General features: G+C 41.0%; 2 protein-coding genes across 13 annotated transcripts in view; both read left to right on the top strand.

Moving 5' to 3' along the window:
• Window positions 1-552: 552 nt before the first annotated feature.
• LOC109889992 (ubiquitin-conjugating enzyme E2 D4-like) lies at window positions 553-4,625 on the top strand. Its single transcript, XM_020481915.2, has 7 exons — window positions 553-709; window positions 1,778-1,841; window positions 2,022-2,053; window positions 2,407-2,484; window positions 2,607-2,712; window positions 2,926-3,019; window positions 3,281-4,625. Exons 1-7 carry the CDS (start codon window positions 686-688, stop codon window positions 3,324-3,326), a joined length of 444 nt encoding a protein of 147 aa, XP_020337504.1. The 5' UTR covers window positions 553-685; the 3' UTR covers window positions 3,327-4,625.
• Window positions 4,626-8,466: 3,841 nt separating this feature from the next.
• LOC109889993 (protein bicaudal C homolog 1) overlaps window positions 8,467-21,383 on the top strand; it is a 78,580-nt gene continuing 65,663 nt past the window's right edge. For 4 of the 12 annotated variants that reach the window (XR_004209846.1, XM_020481921.2, XM_020481919.2 and 1 more), the window contains exon 1: window positions 8,470-8,926. Coding sequence is in view for 10 of the 12 variants with exons in the window: in XM_020481921.2 (XP_020337510.1) it covers window positions 8,734-8,926 (193 nt within the window). In the remaining 2 variants the exon portion in view is untranslated. Of the gene's footprint in view, window positions 8,927-21,383 lie in introns of all 12 variants that reach the window. The other 8 variants (XR_004209845.1, XM_020481922.2, XM_020481924.2 and 5 more) reach the window with 4 other exon arrangements.

Genomic DNA, 21,383 nt, shown 5'->3' on the forward strand with positions numbered 1-21,383 from the left:
TTGTTTAAAAGGCGTGGAAAGGCAAATTGAGTTATTGCACAAGCACACATTACACAGTAGGCTAATTTATTCTCATTTGAAATGACAGGCTGTGGTCTATCTTGGTTTAGTTATAAAAAAAAATGGTCATGCCTTGTCCATAGACTGGTTACAGGGTAAGGAAACCAATGTCATTTTGGTAGCTATCCCTTTAATTTATGTTACGTGCATCTGTCCACGAGAGATTAGCAATGTGCCACAGATAAACCATTTATTATCGTAATATTTGAGTGTACTGTCACTTTAACAGGCCGATGTTCAACGTAAAAACTCAAATCCCCAGAATGCACAGTAGTTTGAGTCCTCGCCAAAAGGGTCATGGTTAGAAGGGATACAGATTTTATCAAATTAACGTCAAAAGTAAACATTTGGGGGATTTTAGCTAAACAATTTCGTAACCTTGATGTAATTATCATAACCACATACGTTAATTCCCCAAACCTGCTGCGTAACATGGTCTCCTAACCTGTTACGAAAAGTCAAATCTGACAAAAGCCGTATCCTCTCTAGTCAAAACCAACAAAAAGCGGAAACAAAAGAAATCGCTAATTTCCAGAAACAAATTTTGGTGAGCTGGGCAGAGATACAGGCATACAACTGACAGCTTTCACTGTTAACACCATACACCTAACTCAGGAGGGTTGACATGGCTTTGAAAAGAATACAGAAGGTGAGTGTGTCCATTAATTGTATAACGTCGTCATGTTCATAAACGGTTGGTCGATGGTCCTGTCACAAAATTCCACGATAGCATACTATAGCTAGCTAGCTTTGGACGTTAGCTTTGTCACAAAATTCCACGATAGCATACTATAGCTAGCTCATTTTAGCTTTGGACGTTAGCTGCGTAGCTATGTAACGTTCGCTAGCTACCTATCTAGCTAAACCATTGGCTACTTTATCAACAATGGTTTAACTTGTCCGTTATTCCGCACCAACGAAATACAACATTTTCATCGCAGCAATAATGACAATAAAACGTTAGTTAACTGTTAATGTTTTACCTTGTCAGGCTGGCAAATCAAAGCTTGCTAATATTAGTAACGTTAATTATACCTGTTGGCTATTGGCCTACCAGCATAATCATCAGTCAATCAATAACGTTAGCTAACTAAGTTAACTAGTTATGGGTGTAACGTTAACTAGGTAAGTGAATTGTATCAACGCCATAACTAGCTAGTTACAGTAGCTAGTTAGATACTCGTAAATTAGCTAACCAACTGGTCTGTTAGCTACTCGAACTTGTAAGCTAGTTATGTTGATGTTCTGGTTATTCCTGTCTGTCAATGAATAAAAACGCTTCTGGAATCCTCATCACCACGAGTGGGCTATTGTAGCTATCTTTACTAGTTTTACTTTCAGTGTATATTTCAACAGAACATTAACATTAGCAGTAGCTAAATTATGGATATATGGGGGTCAATTCCTAGTTATATATGTAGCTAGCTTGGTACCTTGTTGCTTACTTATTTAACCAGGAAAAAAACATTGAGACACGGCGTCTCTTTTGTAAGGGAGATCTGGCCAAGAAAGCAGCAGCTGTCAAACATTACACCATGTAAAACATACAGCACAACATGTCACCTAGCTAGCTACTTGAATTCGTATAAAGCCATATAGACCACAAGCCTGACTTGTCAAAGCAGCTAACAACATTGTTGGGTAGACAATGCACTATATGTATGGCATTTTCCCCCTGTGCACAATTCATTGTGCTACATTTAATTTAATTTTACAGGAGCTACATGACTTGCAAAGGGACCCTCCTGCTCAATGCTCAGCTGGACCAGTTGGCGAGGACTGTATGTTTCACTACAGCTTTTGTGGCCACCTTAATTAATGCAAAAATACAATTTGATGCATATGGAAATGAAGGGGTATTGACCTCAGTCGATTAATTCCATTTGGTGCCATTTTGTATTTTATTATTGTCAATAATTATATGATTTGATGTGATCTAATGTCTCTTCTTTCTTTTACAGTGTTTCATTGGCAAGCCACAATCATGGGACCTGTAAGCCCTTTTCTAAATTCTCATTGTTTCTAAATCTTTAGTAGACAAGTGTGTCAATATTGTGTTGATTTCTGATGGAAGCTATTTATTCTGCTTTGGTCCCATTGTTATAAGCTCAACCTTCTTGCACCAAAGGAACACGTGTTAGACTCCTTGTCTTACTATATAGCCTACTATAACGGAGTTGCTTGGCTGTGTGTCACCTCCAGTAAAACCCCATCACACTTCTGTTACTGTAAACAATGACAAGTAAAGGGAGGCTGACTGTGGGCTTTAACATTCTATGGAGTATTGGATGTCACTTTACGGTTCACAGCACTGTTTTAACAAGGAACCTTTCACCCCTCTTTTAGACTGACAGCCCATATCAGGGAGGAGTGTTCTTCCTCACCATCCACTTCCCAACAGACTATCCCTTCAAACCACCAAAGGTTAGAAACACCTTTTCAGCTCCCGTTACACAATATATCCCCTAGGTGTTGAGTACCATAAACCACATGCAGTATGTATGCCTGACTTTCTTTCTTTTTCTCCATGTATTTTCTTTCCATAGGTAGCCTTCACAACGAAAATCTATCACCCAAACATAAACAGTAATGGTAGCATCTGTCTGGACATCCTGAGGTCACAGTGGTCCCCAGCACTTACAGTTTCAAAAGGTAAGACAAACTGGCTTACATGTGTGGTTGTAACTTGTTTTTCTGTGTATCTTTTGTACCCTCATGAAAGTTAGTTGAAAAATGCATCTCAAATGTTTTTTTTCTTCTTCTTTTTTCCCAACTGTTAAGCTTGACAATATTGATAATGACTTATTGCTGGTGTAATTGTGAAATAAACTCATCCTGGTTATCCCTGCCTTTTTGTTCTTCCAGTTTTATTGTCCATATGCTCTTTGCTATGTGACCCAAACCCAGATGACCCCCTAGTCCCAGACATAGCACACATCTACAAGCAGGACAAAGAAAAGTAAGTTTACACGCTCTCTCACACATGCACACCATTCTTCTTTTAGCAGGAAAAATACATGAACATGACATTCCTTTCATGTGTACAGCATGTGGTCAATTATAGAATAAACATCTCTTTTGAAAGTACACACCAAGAATACTGTATCTACTGTATAATGATATGGCTGCTTAAAACAGACTGGCTGAATGTAAGATTTGGCTGTAAATGGCTCAATAAGTCTTTGTTAAACCTGGTTTACATTTTATTTTGTTTTTACAGGTACAACAGATTAGCAAGAGATTGGACTCAAAAGTATGCAATGTAAAGGACTGAAGTTTGAGACAACGGAAGAGGTTTAAGCAAATTAACTTCATGGACACTTCTGAAAACAGTACTGTTGCCACCCCTCATCCACACTGGTTCAAGAAGAAGTGTTGTATATGGGAAGCACTTTCTATCCCCAAATTAACTGCTTTTATGCTATGAAGTCATTATTTTCCTTTTGTTTGACTTTCCCAATGTTATATAACTTATTATTGAGTTATTTCTGAGATGACCCATACAAAAAACAGACCAATTATGACTCCACCCCCTCCATCTTATAGTTTTTTTTTTCTCCTTTTAGAGATTTTTATTGTGTAGTATAAAGCTATACTGAATCTATTTTTATTATTTTGCATTAAAAAGTATAAAAAAAATTAAAAAAAAGATCCTGTCTTTATTGTTATTCTAGCGAGACCTATTTATTTTAGATCTGCACAAGTGCCTGGAGGTTTGGGCTAGGATTTCTTTTGATTAGGGCAGTAGAATTTAGAAATTCTTCCCATGTAATTTTGTCTTTCACCACTAGATGTCAGCATTTTTCACCTACTACACAGGAGCACGGCTCAGTTGAATGCAAATTCGCGAATTATGACAGTGCGTTCTGACTTTTCAGATGGGATGTCTAGATGGAATAGGGCTTTTGTCAAATTGACGTCAAAAGCAGATTTTTTGGGGGGGGTTGGTATTTTGGCGAAATGTAATCCTTTTCCTTACCAAAGTAATTCTCCACACCTGCTACGTGAAGTAACTTTCTACATTAATTATCCTACTAAAATTCCATTTTGACCAAAGCTGTATCCATCTAGACAACCACTCTAGTCCTACGTAAGGATGAAAGTTGACCCTATGAACTTCAACATCTGAATTAAAGCCTAATGATAAGAGATGCATAATATTTGTTCAGTCTCCTTGTATGTATGCTGTGGAATAGCGCTGTAGGCCTACATATAAATGAGATGAAGCATATTGAATAAATGTTTCAATTTCACAGAGGCAACTCAACTGTCTAAACTGAAATTCTCCATTTTATCTCAGAAGTGGTTCTTGTGGGGTGGTGTTGGGCCATTGTGTAGTTTTGTTGTTACTGTATTGTTTCTTCAGGATGTGAATTGCTTCCTCAATGTTTCTTAGAACTCAAATGCTTCCTCTGGCCATTCTCTTACAGTACGGTTAATTTACTGTATGTCATCGGTGCCATAGTGACATGGAATTGAGTCATAAATAAAATACACATAGTAATGAACTTAAGTAAATGTATTAAACCTAGTCAAATTAATAAAATAAACCTACCTACAGTGCATTTGGAAAGTATTCCGACCCTTTGACTTTTTACACATTTTGTTACATTACAGCCTAATTCTAAAATGGATTAAATGTATTTTCCTCAATCTACACCCAATACCCCATAATGACAAATTGAAAACAGGCTTATAGAAATGTTTGCAAATGTATTAAAAATAAAAGAACGGTACCTTATTTACATAAGTATTCAGAGCATTTGCTATGAGACTTGAAATTGATCTCGGGAGCATCCTGTTTCCATTGATCATCCTTGATGTTTCTACAACGTGATTGGAGTCCACCTGTGGTAAATTCAACTGATTGGACATGATTTGGAACAGCACGCACCTGTCTATATAAGGTTCCACAGTTGACAGTGCATGTCAGAGCAAAAACCAAGCCAGGAAGGAATTGTCCGTAGAGCTCCGAGACAGGATTGTGCCGAGGCACATCAATGGGGAAGGGTACCAAAAAATGTAAGGTTCCCAAGAACACGGTGGCTTCCATAATTCTTAAATGGAAGAAGGTTGGAACCACCAAAACTCTCTCTAGAGCTGGCTGCCTGGCCAAAATGAGCAATCGGGAGAAGGGCCTTGGTCAGGGAGGTGACCAAGAACCCAATGGTCACTCTGACAGAGCTCCAGTGTTCCTCTGTGGAGACTGGGAGAACCTTCCAGAAGGACAACCATCTCTGCAGCACTCCACCAATCAGGCCTTTAAGGGAGAGTGGCCAGACCCGAAGGCACTCCTCTGTATAAGGCACATGACAGCCCACTTGGAGTTTGCCAAAAGGCACCTAAAGGACGCAAACCAGGAGAAACAAGATTCTCTGGTCTGATGAAACCAAGATTGAACTCTTTAGCCTGAATGCCAAGTGTAACGTCTGGAGGAAACCTGTCACCATCCCTACAGTGAATTGTGGTGGTAGTGGCAACAGCATGCTGTGGGGATGTTTTACAGACTAGTCAGGATCGAGGGAAAGTTGAAAGGAGCAAAGTACATTGCGATCCTTGATGAAAACCTGCTCCAGAGCACTCAGGTCCTCAGACTGGGGTGAAGGTTCACCTTCCAACAGGATAATGACCCTAAACACACAGCCAAGACAATGCAGGCTTCGGGACAAGTCTGAAAAATTGTCAAAGACTCCAGCCACCCTAATCGTAGACTGTTTTCTCTGCTACTGCATGTCAAGCGGTACTGTAGCACCAAGTCTAGGTCCAAAAGGCTTCTTAACAGCTTCTAACCCCAAACCATAAGACTCCTGAAAAGCTAATTAAAGGGCTACCCAGAGTCCTCTTTTACACTGCTGCTACTCTCTGTTTATTATCTATGCATGGTCACTTTAACTCTACCTACATGTACATATTACCTCAATTACCTCGACTAACTAGTGCCGCCGCACATTGACTCTGTACTGGTACCCCCTTTATATAGCCTCGCTAATGCTATTTTGCTGCTGCTGTTTAATTATTTGTTACTTTTATTTTCTATTTAATTTTACTTAACACATTTTTCTTAACTTCTTAAAGCATTGTTGGTTAAGAGCATGTAAGTATTCATTTCACTGGCACATGTGACAAATACAATTTGATTTGATTTGAATGTCCTTGAGTGGCCGAGCCAGAGCCTGGACCGATCAAACATCTCTGGAGAGACCTGAAAATAGCTGTGCAGCGACGTTCCCCAGCCAACCTGACAAAGCTTGAGAAGATCTGCAGAGAGGAATGGGAGAAACTCCCCAAATACAGGTGTGCAAAGCTTGTAGCATCATACCCAAGAAGAATCAAGGCTGTAATTGCTGCCAAAGGTGCTTTAACTAAATTACTGAGTAAAGGGTCAGTACCAGTCAAAAGTTTGGACACACCTACTCATTCAAGGGTTTTTCTTTATTTTTACTATTTTCTACAATGTAGGATAATTGTGAATACATCAAAATGAAATGTGAAATAACACATATGGAATCATGTAGTAACCAAAAAAGTGTTAAACAAATCAAAATATATATTATATTTTAGATTCTGCAAAGTAGCCACCTTTTGCCTTGACAGCGTTGCAAACTTGGCATTCTCTCAACCAGCTTCATGAGGTAGTCACCTGGAATGCCTTTCAATTAACAGGTGTGCCTTCTTAAAAGTTAAATTGTGGAATTTCTTTCCTTCTTAATGCATTTGAGCCAATCAGTTGTGTTGTGACAAGGTAGGGTGGTATACAGAATATAGCCCTATTTGGTAAAAGACCAAGCCCATATTATGACAAGAACAGCTCAAATAAGCAAAGAGAAATGACAGTCCATCATTGCTTTAAGACATGAAGGTCAGTCAATACAAAAAATATCAAGAACTTTGAACGTTTCTTCAAATGCAATTGCAAAAACCATCAAGTGCTATGATGAAATTGGCTCTCATAAGGACTGCCAGAGGAATGGAAGACCCAGCGTTACCTCTGCTGCAGAGGATACATTCATTAGAGTTACCAGCCTCAGAAATTGCAGCCCAAATCAATGCTTCACAGAGTTCAAGTAACAGACACATCTCAACATCAACTGTTCAGAGGAGACTGTGTGAATCAGACCCTCATGGTCGAATTGCTGCAAAGAAACCACAACAATAAGAAGAGACTACCTTGGGCCAAGAAACACGAGCAATGGACATTAGACCGGTTGAAATTTGTCCTTTGGTCAGGTGTCCAAATTGGAGATTTTTGGTTCCAACCACCATGTCTTTGTGAGACGAGGTGTTGGTGAACGGACTATCTCCGCATGTGTATTTCCCACCGTAAAGCATGGAGGAGGAGGTGTTATGGCGTGGGGGTGCTTTTCTGGTGACACTGTCTGTGATTTATTTAGAATTCAAGGCACACTTAACTAGCATGGCTACCACAGCATTCTGCAGCAATAAGCCATCCCATCTGGCTTGGGCTTAGTGGGACTATCATTTGTTTTTCAACAGGACAATGACCCAGCACACCTCTAGGCTGTGTAAAAGCTATTTTACCAGGAAGGATAATGATGGAGTGCTGCATGAGGTGACCTGACCTCTACAATCCCCCGACCTCAACCCAATTGAGATGGTTTGGGATGAGTCAGACCGCAGAGTGAAGGAAAAGCAGCCAGCATATGTGGGAATTCTCTCAACCAGCATATGTGGGAACTCCTTCAAGACTGTTGGAAAAGCATTCCAGGTGAAGCTGGTTGAGAGAATGCCAAGAGTGTCCAAAGCTGTCATCAAGGCTATTTGAATCTCAAATATAAAATATATTTTTATTTGTTTAACACTTTTTTGGTTACTACATGATTCCATATGTGTTATTTCATAGTTGTGATGTCTTCACTTTTATTCTACAATGTAGAAAATAGTAAAAAGAAATGAAAAACCTTTGAATGAGTATGTGTTCTAAAACTTTTGACCGGTAGTGTATGTAAATGTGACATGACCGTTTTACATTTTTAATAAATGTGGGAAAAAAAGTCTAAACCTATTTTTGCTTTGTCATTATGGGGTATTGTGTGTAGATTGATGAGCGAAAAAAACTATTTGTTGGTGTGACCCTGGATACCCATGAATAAAAAAAACAAGAAAATTGTGCAGTTTGGTTAATATAAGAAATATTAAGTATATTTAAAACCAAATACTTTAGACTTTTACTCAAGTAGTATTTTACTAGTTGACTTTCACTTTTACTTGAGTAATTTCCTATCAGGGAACATTACCTTTACTCGAGTATGACAATTGGGTACTTTTTCCACGACTGCCTATGCTTTTCATACATGATAGTCAATAGTGATGATCTGAAAAGGGTTCATTTGGACAAATGATGGGAAGGAATGCAATAAACTACATTTGGGAGGAGTCCCACGTCTTCGAGTTGTGCCTGACACGTGAAACTTTTACTTGTGCTCTAGACTCAGAAAATAAACTGTAGATCAGACTATTTTTTAGAGCGGTACTCTATGAGGACATCAGAGGGGGCTCGAGGAAATGGTCGAGGAATAAGTCACTGCGCAACAATGAGTCTGAACACAGTCTCGAAGTGATAAATGTAGAAAAGTAGCTTTTACAATCCACAACTTGGTAGTTTACAATTAGTTCGAAACGCAGTGGCCACTGGAAACGTTTCTGCGCAGCGCAATGGCTGCCCAGTGCGACTCTTTGAGCGGATACTTGCAACAGTCCGACCAGGGCTCGAACAGCGAGCGCAGTACCGACTCCCCAGTCGCCGGCTCCGAGGATGACTTGAGCGGACCCCATGCCTTACCAGACCCGGAGTGGACGGAGGAGAGATTTCGAGTGGACCGCAAGAAACTGGAAATCATGTTATTAGGTAGGCCTAAAGAAAAAACACGGGCATATGGTGCTCTGTGTTGCTACATGTTAAAACTTTGACTACATTTTAAAACATTCCTTTGTTATGGAAATGGGAACTATGCCAACTGTATGCTTCCAAAAACACATTTTCCCACTTCATATGGTATTTGCAGTTTTTTTCCCATTAACATTATTTGTCTATATTTCGTGTCTGCCTTGTCCGGGAATGTGTAGGCCTGATGTTACTTTGTCGCTCGTTTACTTGTTTTTGATGTCTTCGGTTCCAAGAATTTTGGCCATAATTTGAAACATTTCTTTGTAGTTTCTTTTGATCACCGAATGCAAATTACACATTGTGGTTCCCTCTACTCGGTTGGTATTAAGATGTAATCAATGGCATGTATTTTTCTAGAATGGGCATAGTCTTCTATAGAAAGTTGCCTCAATATTACATTAATTAAAACAAACGTTAGACACGGTACAATTGTTTATGCAAAACTAGTCATTCAATTCTGACTGAAGTCTCGGTCACCTCACATGCAGCTATAATGTTTGTGCCATGGTCAGCAGTTGAGAAGTATGAACACGACTCGACCAATAGGAGTCGCTATGAGCACGTGTTATGGTCATCGCTGAAGTTTTACGTTCTGATACCTCAATAGCTGAAAACACTTCTATTGATGAAACCAAACTATCCTGAAAATATTTCCTGGTCATTGGTAACATATAACGATGCAAAAGCCCAGGTTGTTTATGGTTATTTAACCTAATTAAAAGTGTTTAAGAATACTATTTTGTCAATATCTCATGCAGTCTGTATGTGCAGTATTGTACAAACCTATAGTCAATGATCTGTCTGAGATACAAAGCGTATTTGCACCCACTGTTTTACAGATGGTGATAAAGGCAGGCATGTCTGTGAACAGTTAAACGACTGACATAAGTCCCTTGGAATGTAAAGGGTGAGATTCTCATCAGTTATTGCAAAACGCATCTTGTAGAAGAAGAAACCAGCGTTATGTAACTGAAGACTCTATCAATCCCACGGGAAGACCGTGAGTTGCCATCCGCTGGAGAAACAGCCCAACAAGGCCATACAGGGAACATTAACAACAGGAGATAATGAACCCAATGAAAACAACCCATGGAAGCTGAGATATCATGCAAAACAATGGGTTTCCTATTCAGCTTGACACGAGACAACCCATGTCTTTGTCTCTCTTGACGCTTCTTTCTCATCCTGTTGGATATCTACTCAGTGGGCTACAGATTGATCTACTCTCCCTTGATAATCTTTCCTTTCATTACAGTACTCTTTTGATTATAATAAGTTGACCTCCGATGAATGTTGTTCTGAACTTCTCCTCTGTGTATGCCCAAGATAATCCAGATCTGTGTGGGTTGACATTATTATAAAAATGCCTGTTTAATTGGAGCACATTTATCAAACCTGCTCTGTAGTTCTGTTTTTTGAAGTTGAAGAAAAAACTGTTATAGGTTTTCTGTCTGTCTTTCTCTCTTTCACCCACACTTCCAGCTCCTCATGGTTGTGGCCCCGTTGCTGCTGTGCTACTCTACAGTCCTTAAAGCTCCATGTCATCCCTTCCTTTTCCAGGAAAACAACTTAACCAGAGGCTGTCCCTAAACTGAAGTCTTCTGCACATACTGTGTGTGTGTGCCTGCGCGTGTGTGGCAGTGACTATCTCTTTAACATGTTGTTTTCTAGTAGTTTCTATGATCATGGCAGGATTTCTCCATGTTAACATTCAGCCAGTGGCATGAAGTTAATATTACTATTTGTTTCGTCTGTGGTCAGTCGTTGGCCTTTCTCAATTGGGCAAAAGTCTGTTCTCTCCTTGAGTCCTCCGTCCTCTGTGACCCGGTAAACCTATAAGTGGTGGCCATGAAGGAGAGTGTCAATTCGTTAATAGAGGAACAGAGGAGTTTGCTCCTCTTCCGGGGGAAGATGCTCAGGTGTATCCTACCATGGAAGCGGTTTGAAATCCCCCACACCCCCTTTGAAACAACTGTTGTTTTCTCAGATGAGAAATGCATGCACACATTTAATAAAAGGGTATGTTTATCATTTTATCTATAAAATGTCTAGCTCAACTAGCTCAAAATTCTATACCACTTTACACAGGTACTTGGAGATTCCAGTTCTTTAAACGTCATTAGCCTAATGACATTCTAGTGGAGAAGGATAGTCCAATTTCATACAAGTGCATTTATTTCCACATTTCCTTTCCTCGCCTCCTCGATTTACCTTTTACCTTTTTCAAAAGGATGTGAGGAGAGGAGGGAGTATATGACATGTGGAATTAAGGAAATCCAATTGAGATTGAATTGAACCCTTATTTTACCAGGTAGGTTGCCTGAGAACACATTCTCATTTATAGCAATGACCTGGCGAATAGTTACAAGGGAGCGGAGGGGGGATGAATAAGCCAATTGGAAGATTCTCCCAGTGGTTCAGAGTGAGTGATCGTGCAACCTCAACCATGAAACAGCATTAGACTTTAAAAACAAATCTACTTTCTCTATTCTGGAAGAGTTGAAGGACGTACTCTATCCCATAGGGCTTGCAGACATTTTTTAAAACATTCCGTCTTCATCAGTAGTAAGAGCATCCTTGGGTGGTTGTTTTTTTTAATGCATAATTAACCAATATACTGTATATTTCACTCCAAGCCTGTTTAGGATGCTTTGATTGGTCATTGCTTGTTACCGTCAGCGCTGTAAAATCTGTTTTCATTGGAGGAGAGGGCTTTGTTGATGTGGGACTCGGTGTCCTGAAGTGGACACAGCCAAGAGTTTGGCCTATAGTTAAATCATTGTGTGGGAACTTCAGTATATTTTCACTCCAGGTTTTATCAGCTGTGACTGTATCTCTGGCCTCCAATGCTTGGAAACTTGTGTAACCTGCATTATGCAAAAGGGAAAGGTCCTGCATAAAGCCTGGCTAATGTTAAAAGGTGCTTCAAATAACATTTCCTCCCATCTCAACTTCCACTATTGAGGAGAAGTTTTGGAAGACTTAATTTAGAGTGAAAAAACACCTGTTAGGAATGTGTGTAAGCTTTTATTTAGTGAAGTAATGAGTCCTATCTGAATAGCCAAATGTAGGCCTCCTCTTGGCTTGCATTGCAGTGTGACTTCTTTCCAAGCCTCCCTATAAAATCCATTAAGCCAGTATCCGGATGGTGTTGAAATATACAGTATGACAGATGAGCATCTCTTTCCCATGCACAGTTGAAGTCGGAAGTTTACATACACTTAGGTTGGAGTCATTAAAATTTGTTTTTCAACCACTCCACAAATTTCTTGTTAACAAACTATAGTTTTGGCAAGTCGGTTAGGACATTACTTTGTGCATGACACAAGTAATTTTCCAACAATTGTTTACAGACAGAATATTTCACTTATAATTCAGAGTATCACCATTCCAGTGGGTCAGAAGTTTACATGCACTAAGTTGACTGTACCTTTTAAACAGCTTGGAAAATTCCAGAAAATTATGTCATGGCTTTAGAAGCTTCTGATAGGCAAATTGACATAGTTTGAGTCAATTGGAGGTGTACCTGTGGATGTATTTCAAGGCCTACCTTCAAACTCAGTGTCTCTTTGCTTGACATCATGGGAAAATCAAAAGAAATCAGCCAAGACCTCAGAATTATTTTTGTAGACCTCCACAAGTCTGTTTCATCCTTGGGAGCAATTCCCAACGCCTGAAGGTACCCCGTTCATCTGTACAAACAATAGTACGCAAGTATTAGTACCATGGGACCACGCAGCCGTCATACCGCTCAGGAAGGAGATGCGTTCTGTCTCCTAGAGATGAATGTACTTCTCTGCGAAAAGTGCAAATCAATCCCAGAACAACAGCAAAGGACCGTGTGAAGATGCTGGAGGAAACGGGTACAAAAGTATCTATATCCACAGTAAAATGAGTCCTATATCGACATAACCTGAAAGGCCGCTCAGCAAGGAAGAAGCCACTGCTCCAAAACCGCCATAAAAAAAGCCAGGCTACGGTTTGCAACTGCCCATGGGGACAAAGATGGTACTTTTTGGAGAAATGTCCTTTGGTCTAATGAAACAAAAATAGAACTGTTTGGCCATAATGACCATCGTTATGTTTGGAGGAAAAAGGGGGAGGCTTGCAAGCAGAGGAACACCATCCCAACTGTGAAGCACGGGGGGGGGGGGGGGGGGATCATCATGTTGTGGGGGTGCTTTGCTGCAGGAGGGACTGGTGCACTTCACAGAATAGATGGCATCATGAGGGTGGAAAATGATGTGGATTTTTTGAAGCAACATCTCAAGACAATTGAAGTTAAAGCTTGGTCGCAAATGGGTCTTCCAAATGGACAATGACCCCAAGCATACTTCCAAAGTTGTGGCAAAATGGCTTAAGGACAACAAAGTCAAGGTATTGGAGTGGCCATCACAAAGCCCTGATCTCAATCCTATAGAAAATTTGTGGGCAGAACTTAAAAAGCATTTGCGAGCAAGTAGGCCTACAAACCTGACTCAGTTACACCAGCTCTGTCAGGAGGAATGGGCCAAAATTCACCCAACTAATTGTGGGAAGCTTGGGTAGCCTTCCACAAAACGTTTGACCCAAGTTAAACAATTTAAAGGCAATTCTACCAAATACTAATTGAGTATGTAAACTTCTGACCCAGTGAGAATGTGATGAAAGAAATGAAAGCTGAAATAAATAATTCCCTCTACTATTATTCTGACATTTCACATTCTTAAAATAAAGTGGTGATTCTAACTGACCTAAGACAGGGAATTTTTACTAGGGTTAAATGTCAGGAATTGTGAAAACTGAGTTTAAATGTATTTGGCTAAGGTGTACTGTATGTAAACTTCCGACTTCAACTGTATGTCAATATTCGCCAACACTCACACAGATCTGTTCTATCGGTCAAAGGTCTGTTTTTACTATCAGACACATTATCTCCTATTACGTGTACTCTAAGTGGGGCTGAGGATACAATGGCTTTTACAGTGTCCTCTGTTTTGTCTGTTTCCCCTGCCATTTGTTTTTGAGACTTTGAGCTTAAGAACGTGTGTTTGAAGTTGGAGGAGAAAAGGGTTGTTGTCTGAGAGAAACACAGTGGGTACATTAGAAACGTCATGATGACTCCACCGTACATCACCACATTAGAAGGCTATATCCACTAACACTCACTTTGTTTAGCACAGTTCCTTTCTGGAGCAATATGGAAATAATGAGCTGAATAGAAATGGTAATACAAGCCCCCCGTGCAGTGCCTCCGTTGCAGATGATCACAATTTGTTTTGGTGCCCTACTTCTAAATGAAATGACATGGTCAAATTGAAATGTCTTGAATTGGCAGTCAATGGATAACCAGTTTTAAGTCAGTTAATGATTTTAAGTCTGTAAATGTTTGCAAAAATATCTCAGTAACTGTCTGCATACCTCAAGTTCTTGTGTGTTGTTGGTGCAGGAGGAAAACTTGAATGAAGTGTAAACTTCTTTATGGTTCTCTGGTCACAAACTACCAATCTCATTAAAATTATATGTTTTATTAACTAAAGTGAGGGAAAACATTTCCTCTTAGTCATATATTCCAAATAAATGTGTGACTATGTCCATGTATGTGTAGTTTCCATAGTTACAAGCAAGGTAAACATGTGTATTTGGCATGTGTTTTGGAGACTCTCAACTGGCCTTTGTTTATTGGGGTTACCTTTTTCCTAACAACATTTTATTGTTAATTTGAAGTTAAGTGAAATCTTTGTATAGACTTCTGGTGGCCTACAGTATACAGACTATATGTTAGCTGACTAACTACACCCCCCCCCCACCCCCCGTAATTGAATTAATAATTTTCTTCATTGTAACATTTTGTTTCCCTCCCCAAACCTCTACCTGACAGTTATTGGGTAGCTGTATCTTGGCCTTGAGGTGTAAAAGCGCTCCTCGAAAACAAATGGTAAACGTGCAGATTTGCTGCTACCTTGTAGCCTACAGGTTTACTTCAGTATTCTCATGCATCCTAAACAAACAGCATTTGCTAACCGTACAATGTCACCAAGTAGGCTATGCCTTGCAACATTATACACTCTGTCCCCCAGTAGGGATGGAACTGAGTACATTGAAGGCAATGTAAAACTGATCCTGTATGGAAAGAAGCACAAACTGGGTCGAAAAGCAGAAAAAGGGTCTTCTCTCTGCGGCACGTCCACATTCTGTCCTGAAATAGTGTATGGGTATAGGCCCCCATCCTCATCTTCCTCCTGGGTGCTGAGTAAGAGCTTCAGACAGGAAGTGAGTGTTGTGTGGGGGAATGTGCTGCAGCCACCACTCTCTACTGTAGGAGAACACAGGACTGTTTCAACCTCCAGAACCACATACTGTTAGACCTTGAAAGGGTTCATATCCACAGTCCACAGTCTATTAAACTAATGGGCTGTTTTCTGAGGACATTACAGGGACTCATCATGGGGGAGCTCAAAGTATGTCCTGTATGTGGGGTAAACCTGAATATACTTCGGTATAATGTTACTCAAATGTTTTTTTCAATTGGAGCTTTAACATCACTCTATACTCTGCTCCTCAACATCATGGCAAGCAGACATTATGCCAAAACAGTATGTGATAAAGTGTTTGTGCCTTTTGTATACTGTAGCTCCTCTCTCTGTATCCTCTATCTCTCCTCTCTGTAGCTCCTCTCTCTGTATCCTCTATCTCTCCTCTCTGTATCCTCTAGCTCTCCTCTCTGTATCCTCTAGCTCTCCTCTCTGTATACTGTAGCTCTCCTCTCTGTATACTGTAGCTCTCCTCTCTGTATCCTCTAGCTCTCCTCTCTGTATACTGTAGCTCTCATCTCTGTATACTGTAGCTCCCCTCTCTGTATACTGTAGCTCTCCTCTCTGTATACTGTAGCTCTCCTCTCTGTATACTGTAGCTCTCCTCTCTGTATCCTCTAGCTCTCCTCTCTGTATCCTCTAGCTCTCCTCTCTGTATCCTCTAGCTCTCCTTTCTGTATCCTCTAGCTCTCCTCTCTGTATCCTCTAGCTCTTCTCTCTGTATCCTCTAGCTCTCCTCTCTGTATCCTCTAGCTCTCCTCTCTGTATACTGTAGCTCTCCTCTCTGTATCCTCTAGCTCTCCTCTCTGTATACTGTAGCTCTCCTCTCTGTATCCTCTAGCTCTCCTCTCTGTATACTGTAGCTCTCCTCTCTGTATACTGTAGCTCTCCTCTCTGTATACTGTAGCTCTCCTCTCTGTATACTGTAGCTCTCCTCTCTGTATACTGTAGCTCTCCTCTCTGTATACTGTAGCTCCCCTCTCTGTATACTGTAGCTCTCCTTTCTGTATCCTCTAGCTCTCCTCTCTGTATACTGTAGCTCTCCTTTCTGTATCCTCTAGCTCTCCTCTCTGTATCCTCTAGCTCTTATCTCTGTATCCTCTAGCTCTCCTTTCTGTATCCTCTAGCTCTCCTCTCTGTATCCTCTAGCTCTCCTCTCTGTAGCTCCTCTCTCTGTATCCTCTAGCTCTCCTCTCTGTAGCTCCTCTCTCTGTATCCTCTATCTCTCCTCTCTGTATACTGTAGCTCCCCTCTCTGTATACTGTAGCTCCCCTCTCTGTATACTGTAGCTCCCCTCTCTGTATACTGTAGCTCTCCTCTCTGTATCCTCTAGCTCTCCCCTCTGTATCCTCTAGCTCTCCCCTCTGTATCCTCTAGCTCTCCCCTCTGTATCCTCTAGCTCTCCCCTCTGTATCCTCTAGCTCTCCCCTCTGTATCCTCTAGCTCTCCTCTCTGTATCCTCTAGCTCTCCTCTCTGTATCCTCTAGCTCTCCCCTCTGTATCCTCTAGCTCTCCTCTCTGTATCCTCTAGCTCTCCTCTCTGTATCCTCTAGCTCTCCCCTCTGTATCCTCTAGCTCTCCCCTCTGTATCCTCTAGCTCTCCCCTCTGTATCCTCTAGCTCTCCCCTCTGTATCCTCTAGCTCTCCCCTCTGTATCCTCTAGCTCTCCCCTCTGTATCCTCTAGCTCTCCTCTCTGTATCCTCTAGCTCTCCTCTCTGTATCCTCTAGCTCTCCTCTCTGTATCCTCTAGCTCTCCTCTCTGTATCCTCTAGCTCTCCTCTCTTCCAACCTTTTCTGAAACATGCTGATACAATTTAACAATTATATTGAACTTTGCTTACACATTGAATTCCTTTATCCCGTGCATGATGAAGTGTTCAGGAGCTCTAATATAATTGAGATCTTTTCTTGTGGAAAAACCTGCATGTCATTACTCGAAAATAAAACCTGGAATCATGTTTCAACGGTCCGACTTGACTCGAGCTCTCTGACCCATTTCTCTGCTTCTGAAACTGAAATGAATACTTTTTTTTGTAATAATATTTTTTTAACTTCACCTAGAGCTATTTTTCTTCTGCACCTTTAAAGTGCACATTTACATTCTGGCTGGTTTGCGGCTGCTATAATTGTACTTTTTTTGAACTACCACTCTCTCCCCTTTGAGTGCTGTGTTTATCTTAAAAGGACCTCGCTTTGTGGTTAGTTGTTCTTTCACTTCATTCAACATTTAGTACAATCTGCTTTTTCTCCACATGCCCTGATTGGAGAGAGTGCTCTTGGTTGGTGGACCTGGTCCTGGCTGTTGCTAGAATATTCTTCAATGGGATCAAGGAAAAAGGAAAGAAAGGGAACAGAAACATCATGTTTAGTTTGGTGAGGGCTAGACGGTGATCATTTCAAAAAGGCCCTAATTGAGTTACTTTGTTGATTTGGTTTGATTTGTGTCTGTGGACTGCGGATGCCGTTCGTCAAAGTCATCAAGGAATGAATTCCCACACATTCAGATAACAAACAACAAAAACAGTGTAGATGAAAGCTGGTTATTTATCTGAGTGAATTTGATATATGAATTCTACTGTCGGCTATTAGCTGTGTTTAGGGTACTATGTTTCCGTCTGTTTTAGTGAAACCGACTTCTCCAGCCCCTCTGGAGTAGGTTCTTACACTACATACCAGGTACAAGGGGAATACTTAGGTTGTGAAATGTTTCTGGCAAGTTTGCAACAACTCACCCCCAATTCACCAATGGGGGTAGATGGGAAGACGCCCGCAATGTGATAAAGCGTCATTCCTGCACCTCATTCTAATGCCTCTACTTAGCAATTCAACCAACAGACTGACTCAGTGGTTGTAAATTAGTTTGTCTGGGTCTCCTATTTGTTTGTTATTTGACTTGTATTTTTAGTTAGAAAAAGGACCAATTTGTTAAGTGTGTTTTATACTCAACTGTTTATGTGGTATGTCTTAAACTGTTTTATGGATTGTGAGTTGTGTAAGCTTTCTGTATCATATTTTATTTTCGAGAGCCGTATCCGCAAATCATCTCAAGAGTAGGAGTGCTGTTCTAGGATCAGTTTTGCCTTTTAGATCATAATGAGTAAGATGGTATGGACAGATCCTAGATTAGCATTCCTACCCTGAGGCACTTTGTGAATACGGGCCCAGTACTGGCAGTCTGTCAACTCCACTGCAACATTACACATCTGGGAGTTTGTTTATTCATTTATTATTTCACAGTTGCCTGGCAACTACACATGCCTTCTCCTGTGAAAGAAGGCATTCGGAGACGACAGCAGCCTGTGTTCTGGACAGGAACACAAGAATAAGGGTTGTTTGAGCTGTTGCCTTTCTTACAAAGTGCATAAGTGATTACGAATTTAAGAGGTCCCACAAAAGCAGACAAAATAACAAATATGGAGGGCTTAAAAGCAATTGGCATGGCCATGGATGTAATGGTTTTTCTCTGAGTCTCTCCAACATTTGGCCAGCAGCAGTGACCGGAGGTTGTTGACAACTTGTCTGGCTGTAGCTACTACTTCCTGGGTCCTTCCGTCCTTACTGATTTAGATACAATTGTGTGGATAGTGCGGGAGTCGAGAGCTACTCAGGAACTGAAGTTTAGTGAATGGATGCTAACCTGTGTGATGGTTTGCCAGAGGACCACATAGAGGAAGACTCAATAGTGCTCTGTCCGTATCTGTTTTCTCAAGTGCTGCCAGCAACTTATCTGTTGAAAGGTGATATACTGGATGGAAACATCACAGCTTTCATCCTGCTCATTTAGAGTTGATTTATTTAAACAGGCTTGTCAATGAAAAATAATGTTTTTGGCAGAAATCGTTAGTGTTAAACACATCCTTCTGTTTATCGTCTAAACATTCCAGTGGTCCTCTCTTATAGAGCTAGATCAATCTTAATGCCGCCCACTGTCATACCATTTCTCAGAGAGATTGATGGGGATGGCAAGATTCAAGAGGCGTAGTATTGCGTGCAGCACAGTTCTAAATGGTGAATGATTTCACCAAACTTGTCTTAAGCAATAACTCAAGTGGTGCGTGCGCGGTTTGGGCATGCATGCAGATGGTGTGTGTGTGTTTTTTAAAGACTCCCCTGTGTGTACTGTCATTTCCATGTTGAATCAGCTGAGAGGTGCTGACGCTCATAGTGTTCTGCTTGAGAGCATCTGGTGGGTGGAGAAACATGGTAAGAACATCCTGCTCTCGCTATATTCCACTCCATTCTATCTGGGAGTGGTAGTAGTTCATTCAGACTTGTCCTAGGGGGCTATTTCACACAGCTGGTCTAAGGACTTAAAGCCAGCTAACTTTCACAAGTACATGCACATGCAAGAGTGTTTGGACAGACATTTTGGAAACCTGAAATTTGGACAGCGGTTCAAAACAAAAACTATTTGGCTACAGCTTTAGGCAGTTCCACCTCAGTCTTTATATGCTGACAGTGATTTCCTTGTCTCTGTGATATATTGTCTGTTGGTAATTTAACCACCATAAGCATTTATCTTGTATTAATTTACAACGGTCCTTCTCTTTTCTCGTTTTAAACCAGTGATTACTGGTTACCGTTTTAAACCAGTGATTACAGGTCAGAGTATATTTTCCTGTTTGTGTCAGAGCAAAGATAGTTTTGTGTTCTGCTTTAGTTCTAATGTCCATAAACATACTGTGAGTACCAAAGCCTTGCTCTAGAGTCTACACCCCAATGTCCTAAGAGCTCTGTGCTTAAGTCACTCTGTTACTGCTGCTCCATCAGGATTTGTCTCGCCAGGCATTGTGATTTAGAGATTTAGATGGTGCCTTTGGGTTTTCCTCACTTTTCATGCTCCAAAAAACTCCAACCATCATCCTTAGATTTGTTTGCGCTTTTTTTGTACATAATAAGGTTCTAGACATCAGAAGAGCGATTACTCACCTCGAACTGGACAATGATTTTTTTCTAATGAGTCGTACGCGAAGGATATACTGCTCATCCCGGACCAGGCCCAAATCTTGGTCATTCGCATGCAGAGGAGACGCTGTTGCAGAGGTCGTAGAGGCAGATGCCTGGCAAGACTGTCGCTGAGTCGATAATTGGCCTTTACCCTCCGTTCTGCAGTGTGATCTCTAATATTAAGGAAGTCTTGAGGTTTTGCCCACCTGAGTTAGTGTGGTCTACAACTTATGATGAAGTATTCTATCTAACGAGAGAGTTCATCTATATTCTTCGTAGCTGTCTATTTATCACAGGAAGTGGTCCGATGAAGCGTATGCTATGCTATAGAACTTTTTCGCTAGCACAGACTGGAATATGTTCCGGGATTCATCCAATGGCATTGAGGAGTATACCACATTGGCTTTATTAATAAGTGCATCGATGACGTCATACCCACAGTGACTACGCACAGTACATATCCCAACCACTAGCCATGGATTGCAGACAACATCCGCGATGAGCTAAAGGCTAAAGCTTCCGCTTTCAAGGAGCAGGAGACTAATCCGGATGCTTATAAGAAATCCCACTACACCCTCGGACAAAACATTAAACAGGCAAAGCATCAATACGGGACTAAGATTGAATCCTACTACATTGACTCTGACTCTCATCCGTATCGGCAGGGCTTGCAAACTATCACTGATTACAAAGGGAAACCAAGCCGTGAGCTGCCCAGTGACTTAAGCCAACCAGACAAGCGAAATGCCTTCTATGCTCACTTCGAGACAAGCAACACTGAACTATGCATGAGAGCACCAGCTGTTCTGGACGACTGTGTGATAACTTTCTCCATAGTCGATATGAGTAAGACCTTTAACAACTTTAACATTCACAAGGCCGCAGGGCCAAACGGATTACCAGGACAGGTACTCAGAGCATGCTCTAACCAGCTGGCAAGTGACTTCACTGCCATTTTCACCCTCTCCCTGACCCAGTCTGCAATACCTACATGTTTCAATCAGACCACCATAGTCCCTGTGCCCATGAATACAAAGGTAACCTGCCTAAATGACTACTGCCCCATAGCACTCACATCTGTTGCCATGAAATGCTTGGAAAGGCTGGTCATGGCTCACATCAACACCATCATCCCAGAAACCCTGGACCCATTCCAATTTGCATACCACCCCAACAG

The sequence above is a fragment of the Oncorhynchus kisutch genome, linkage group LG4 (assembly GCF_002021735.2).
Source record: "Oncorhynchus kisutch isolate 150728-3 linkage group LG4, Okis_V2, whole genome shotgun sequence".
Lineage (NCBI taxonomy): Eukaryota > Metazoa > Chordata > Actinopteri > Salmoniformes > Salmonidae > Oncorhynchus > Oncorhynchus kisutch.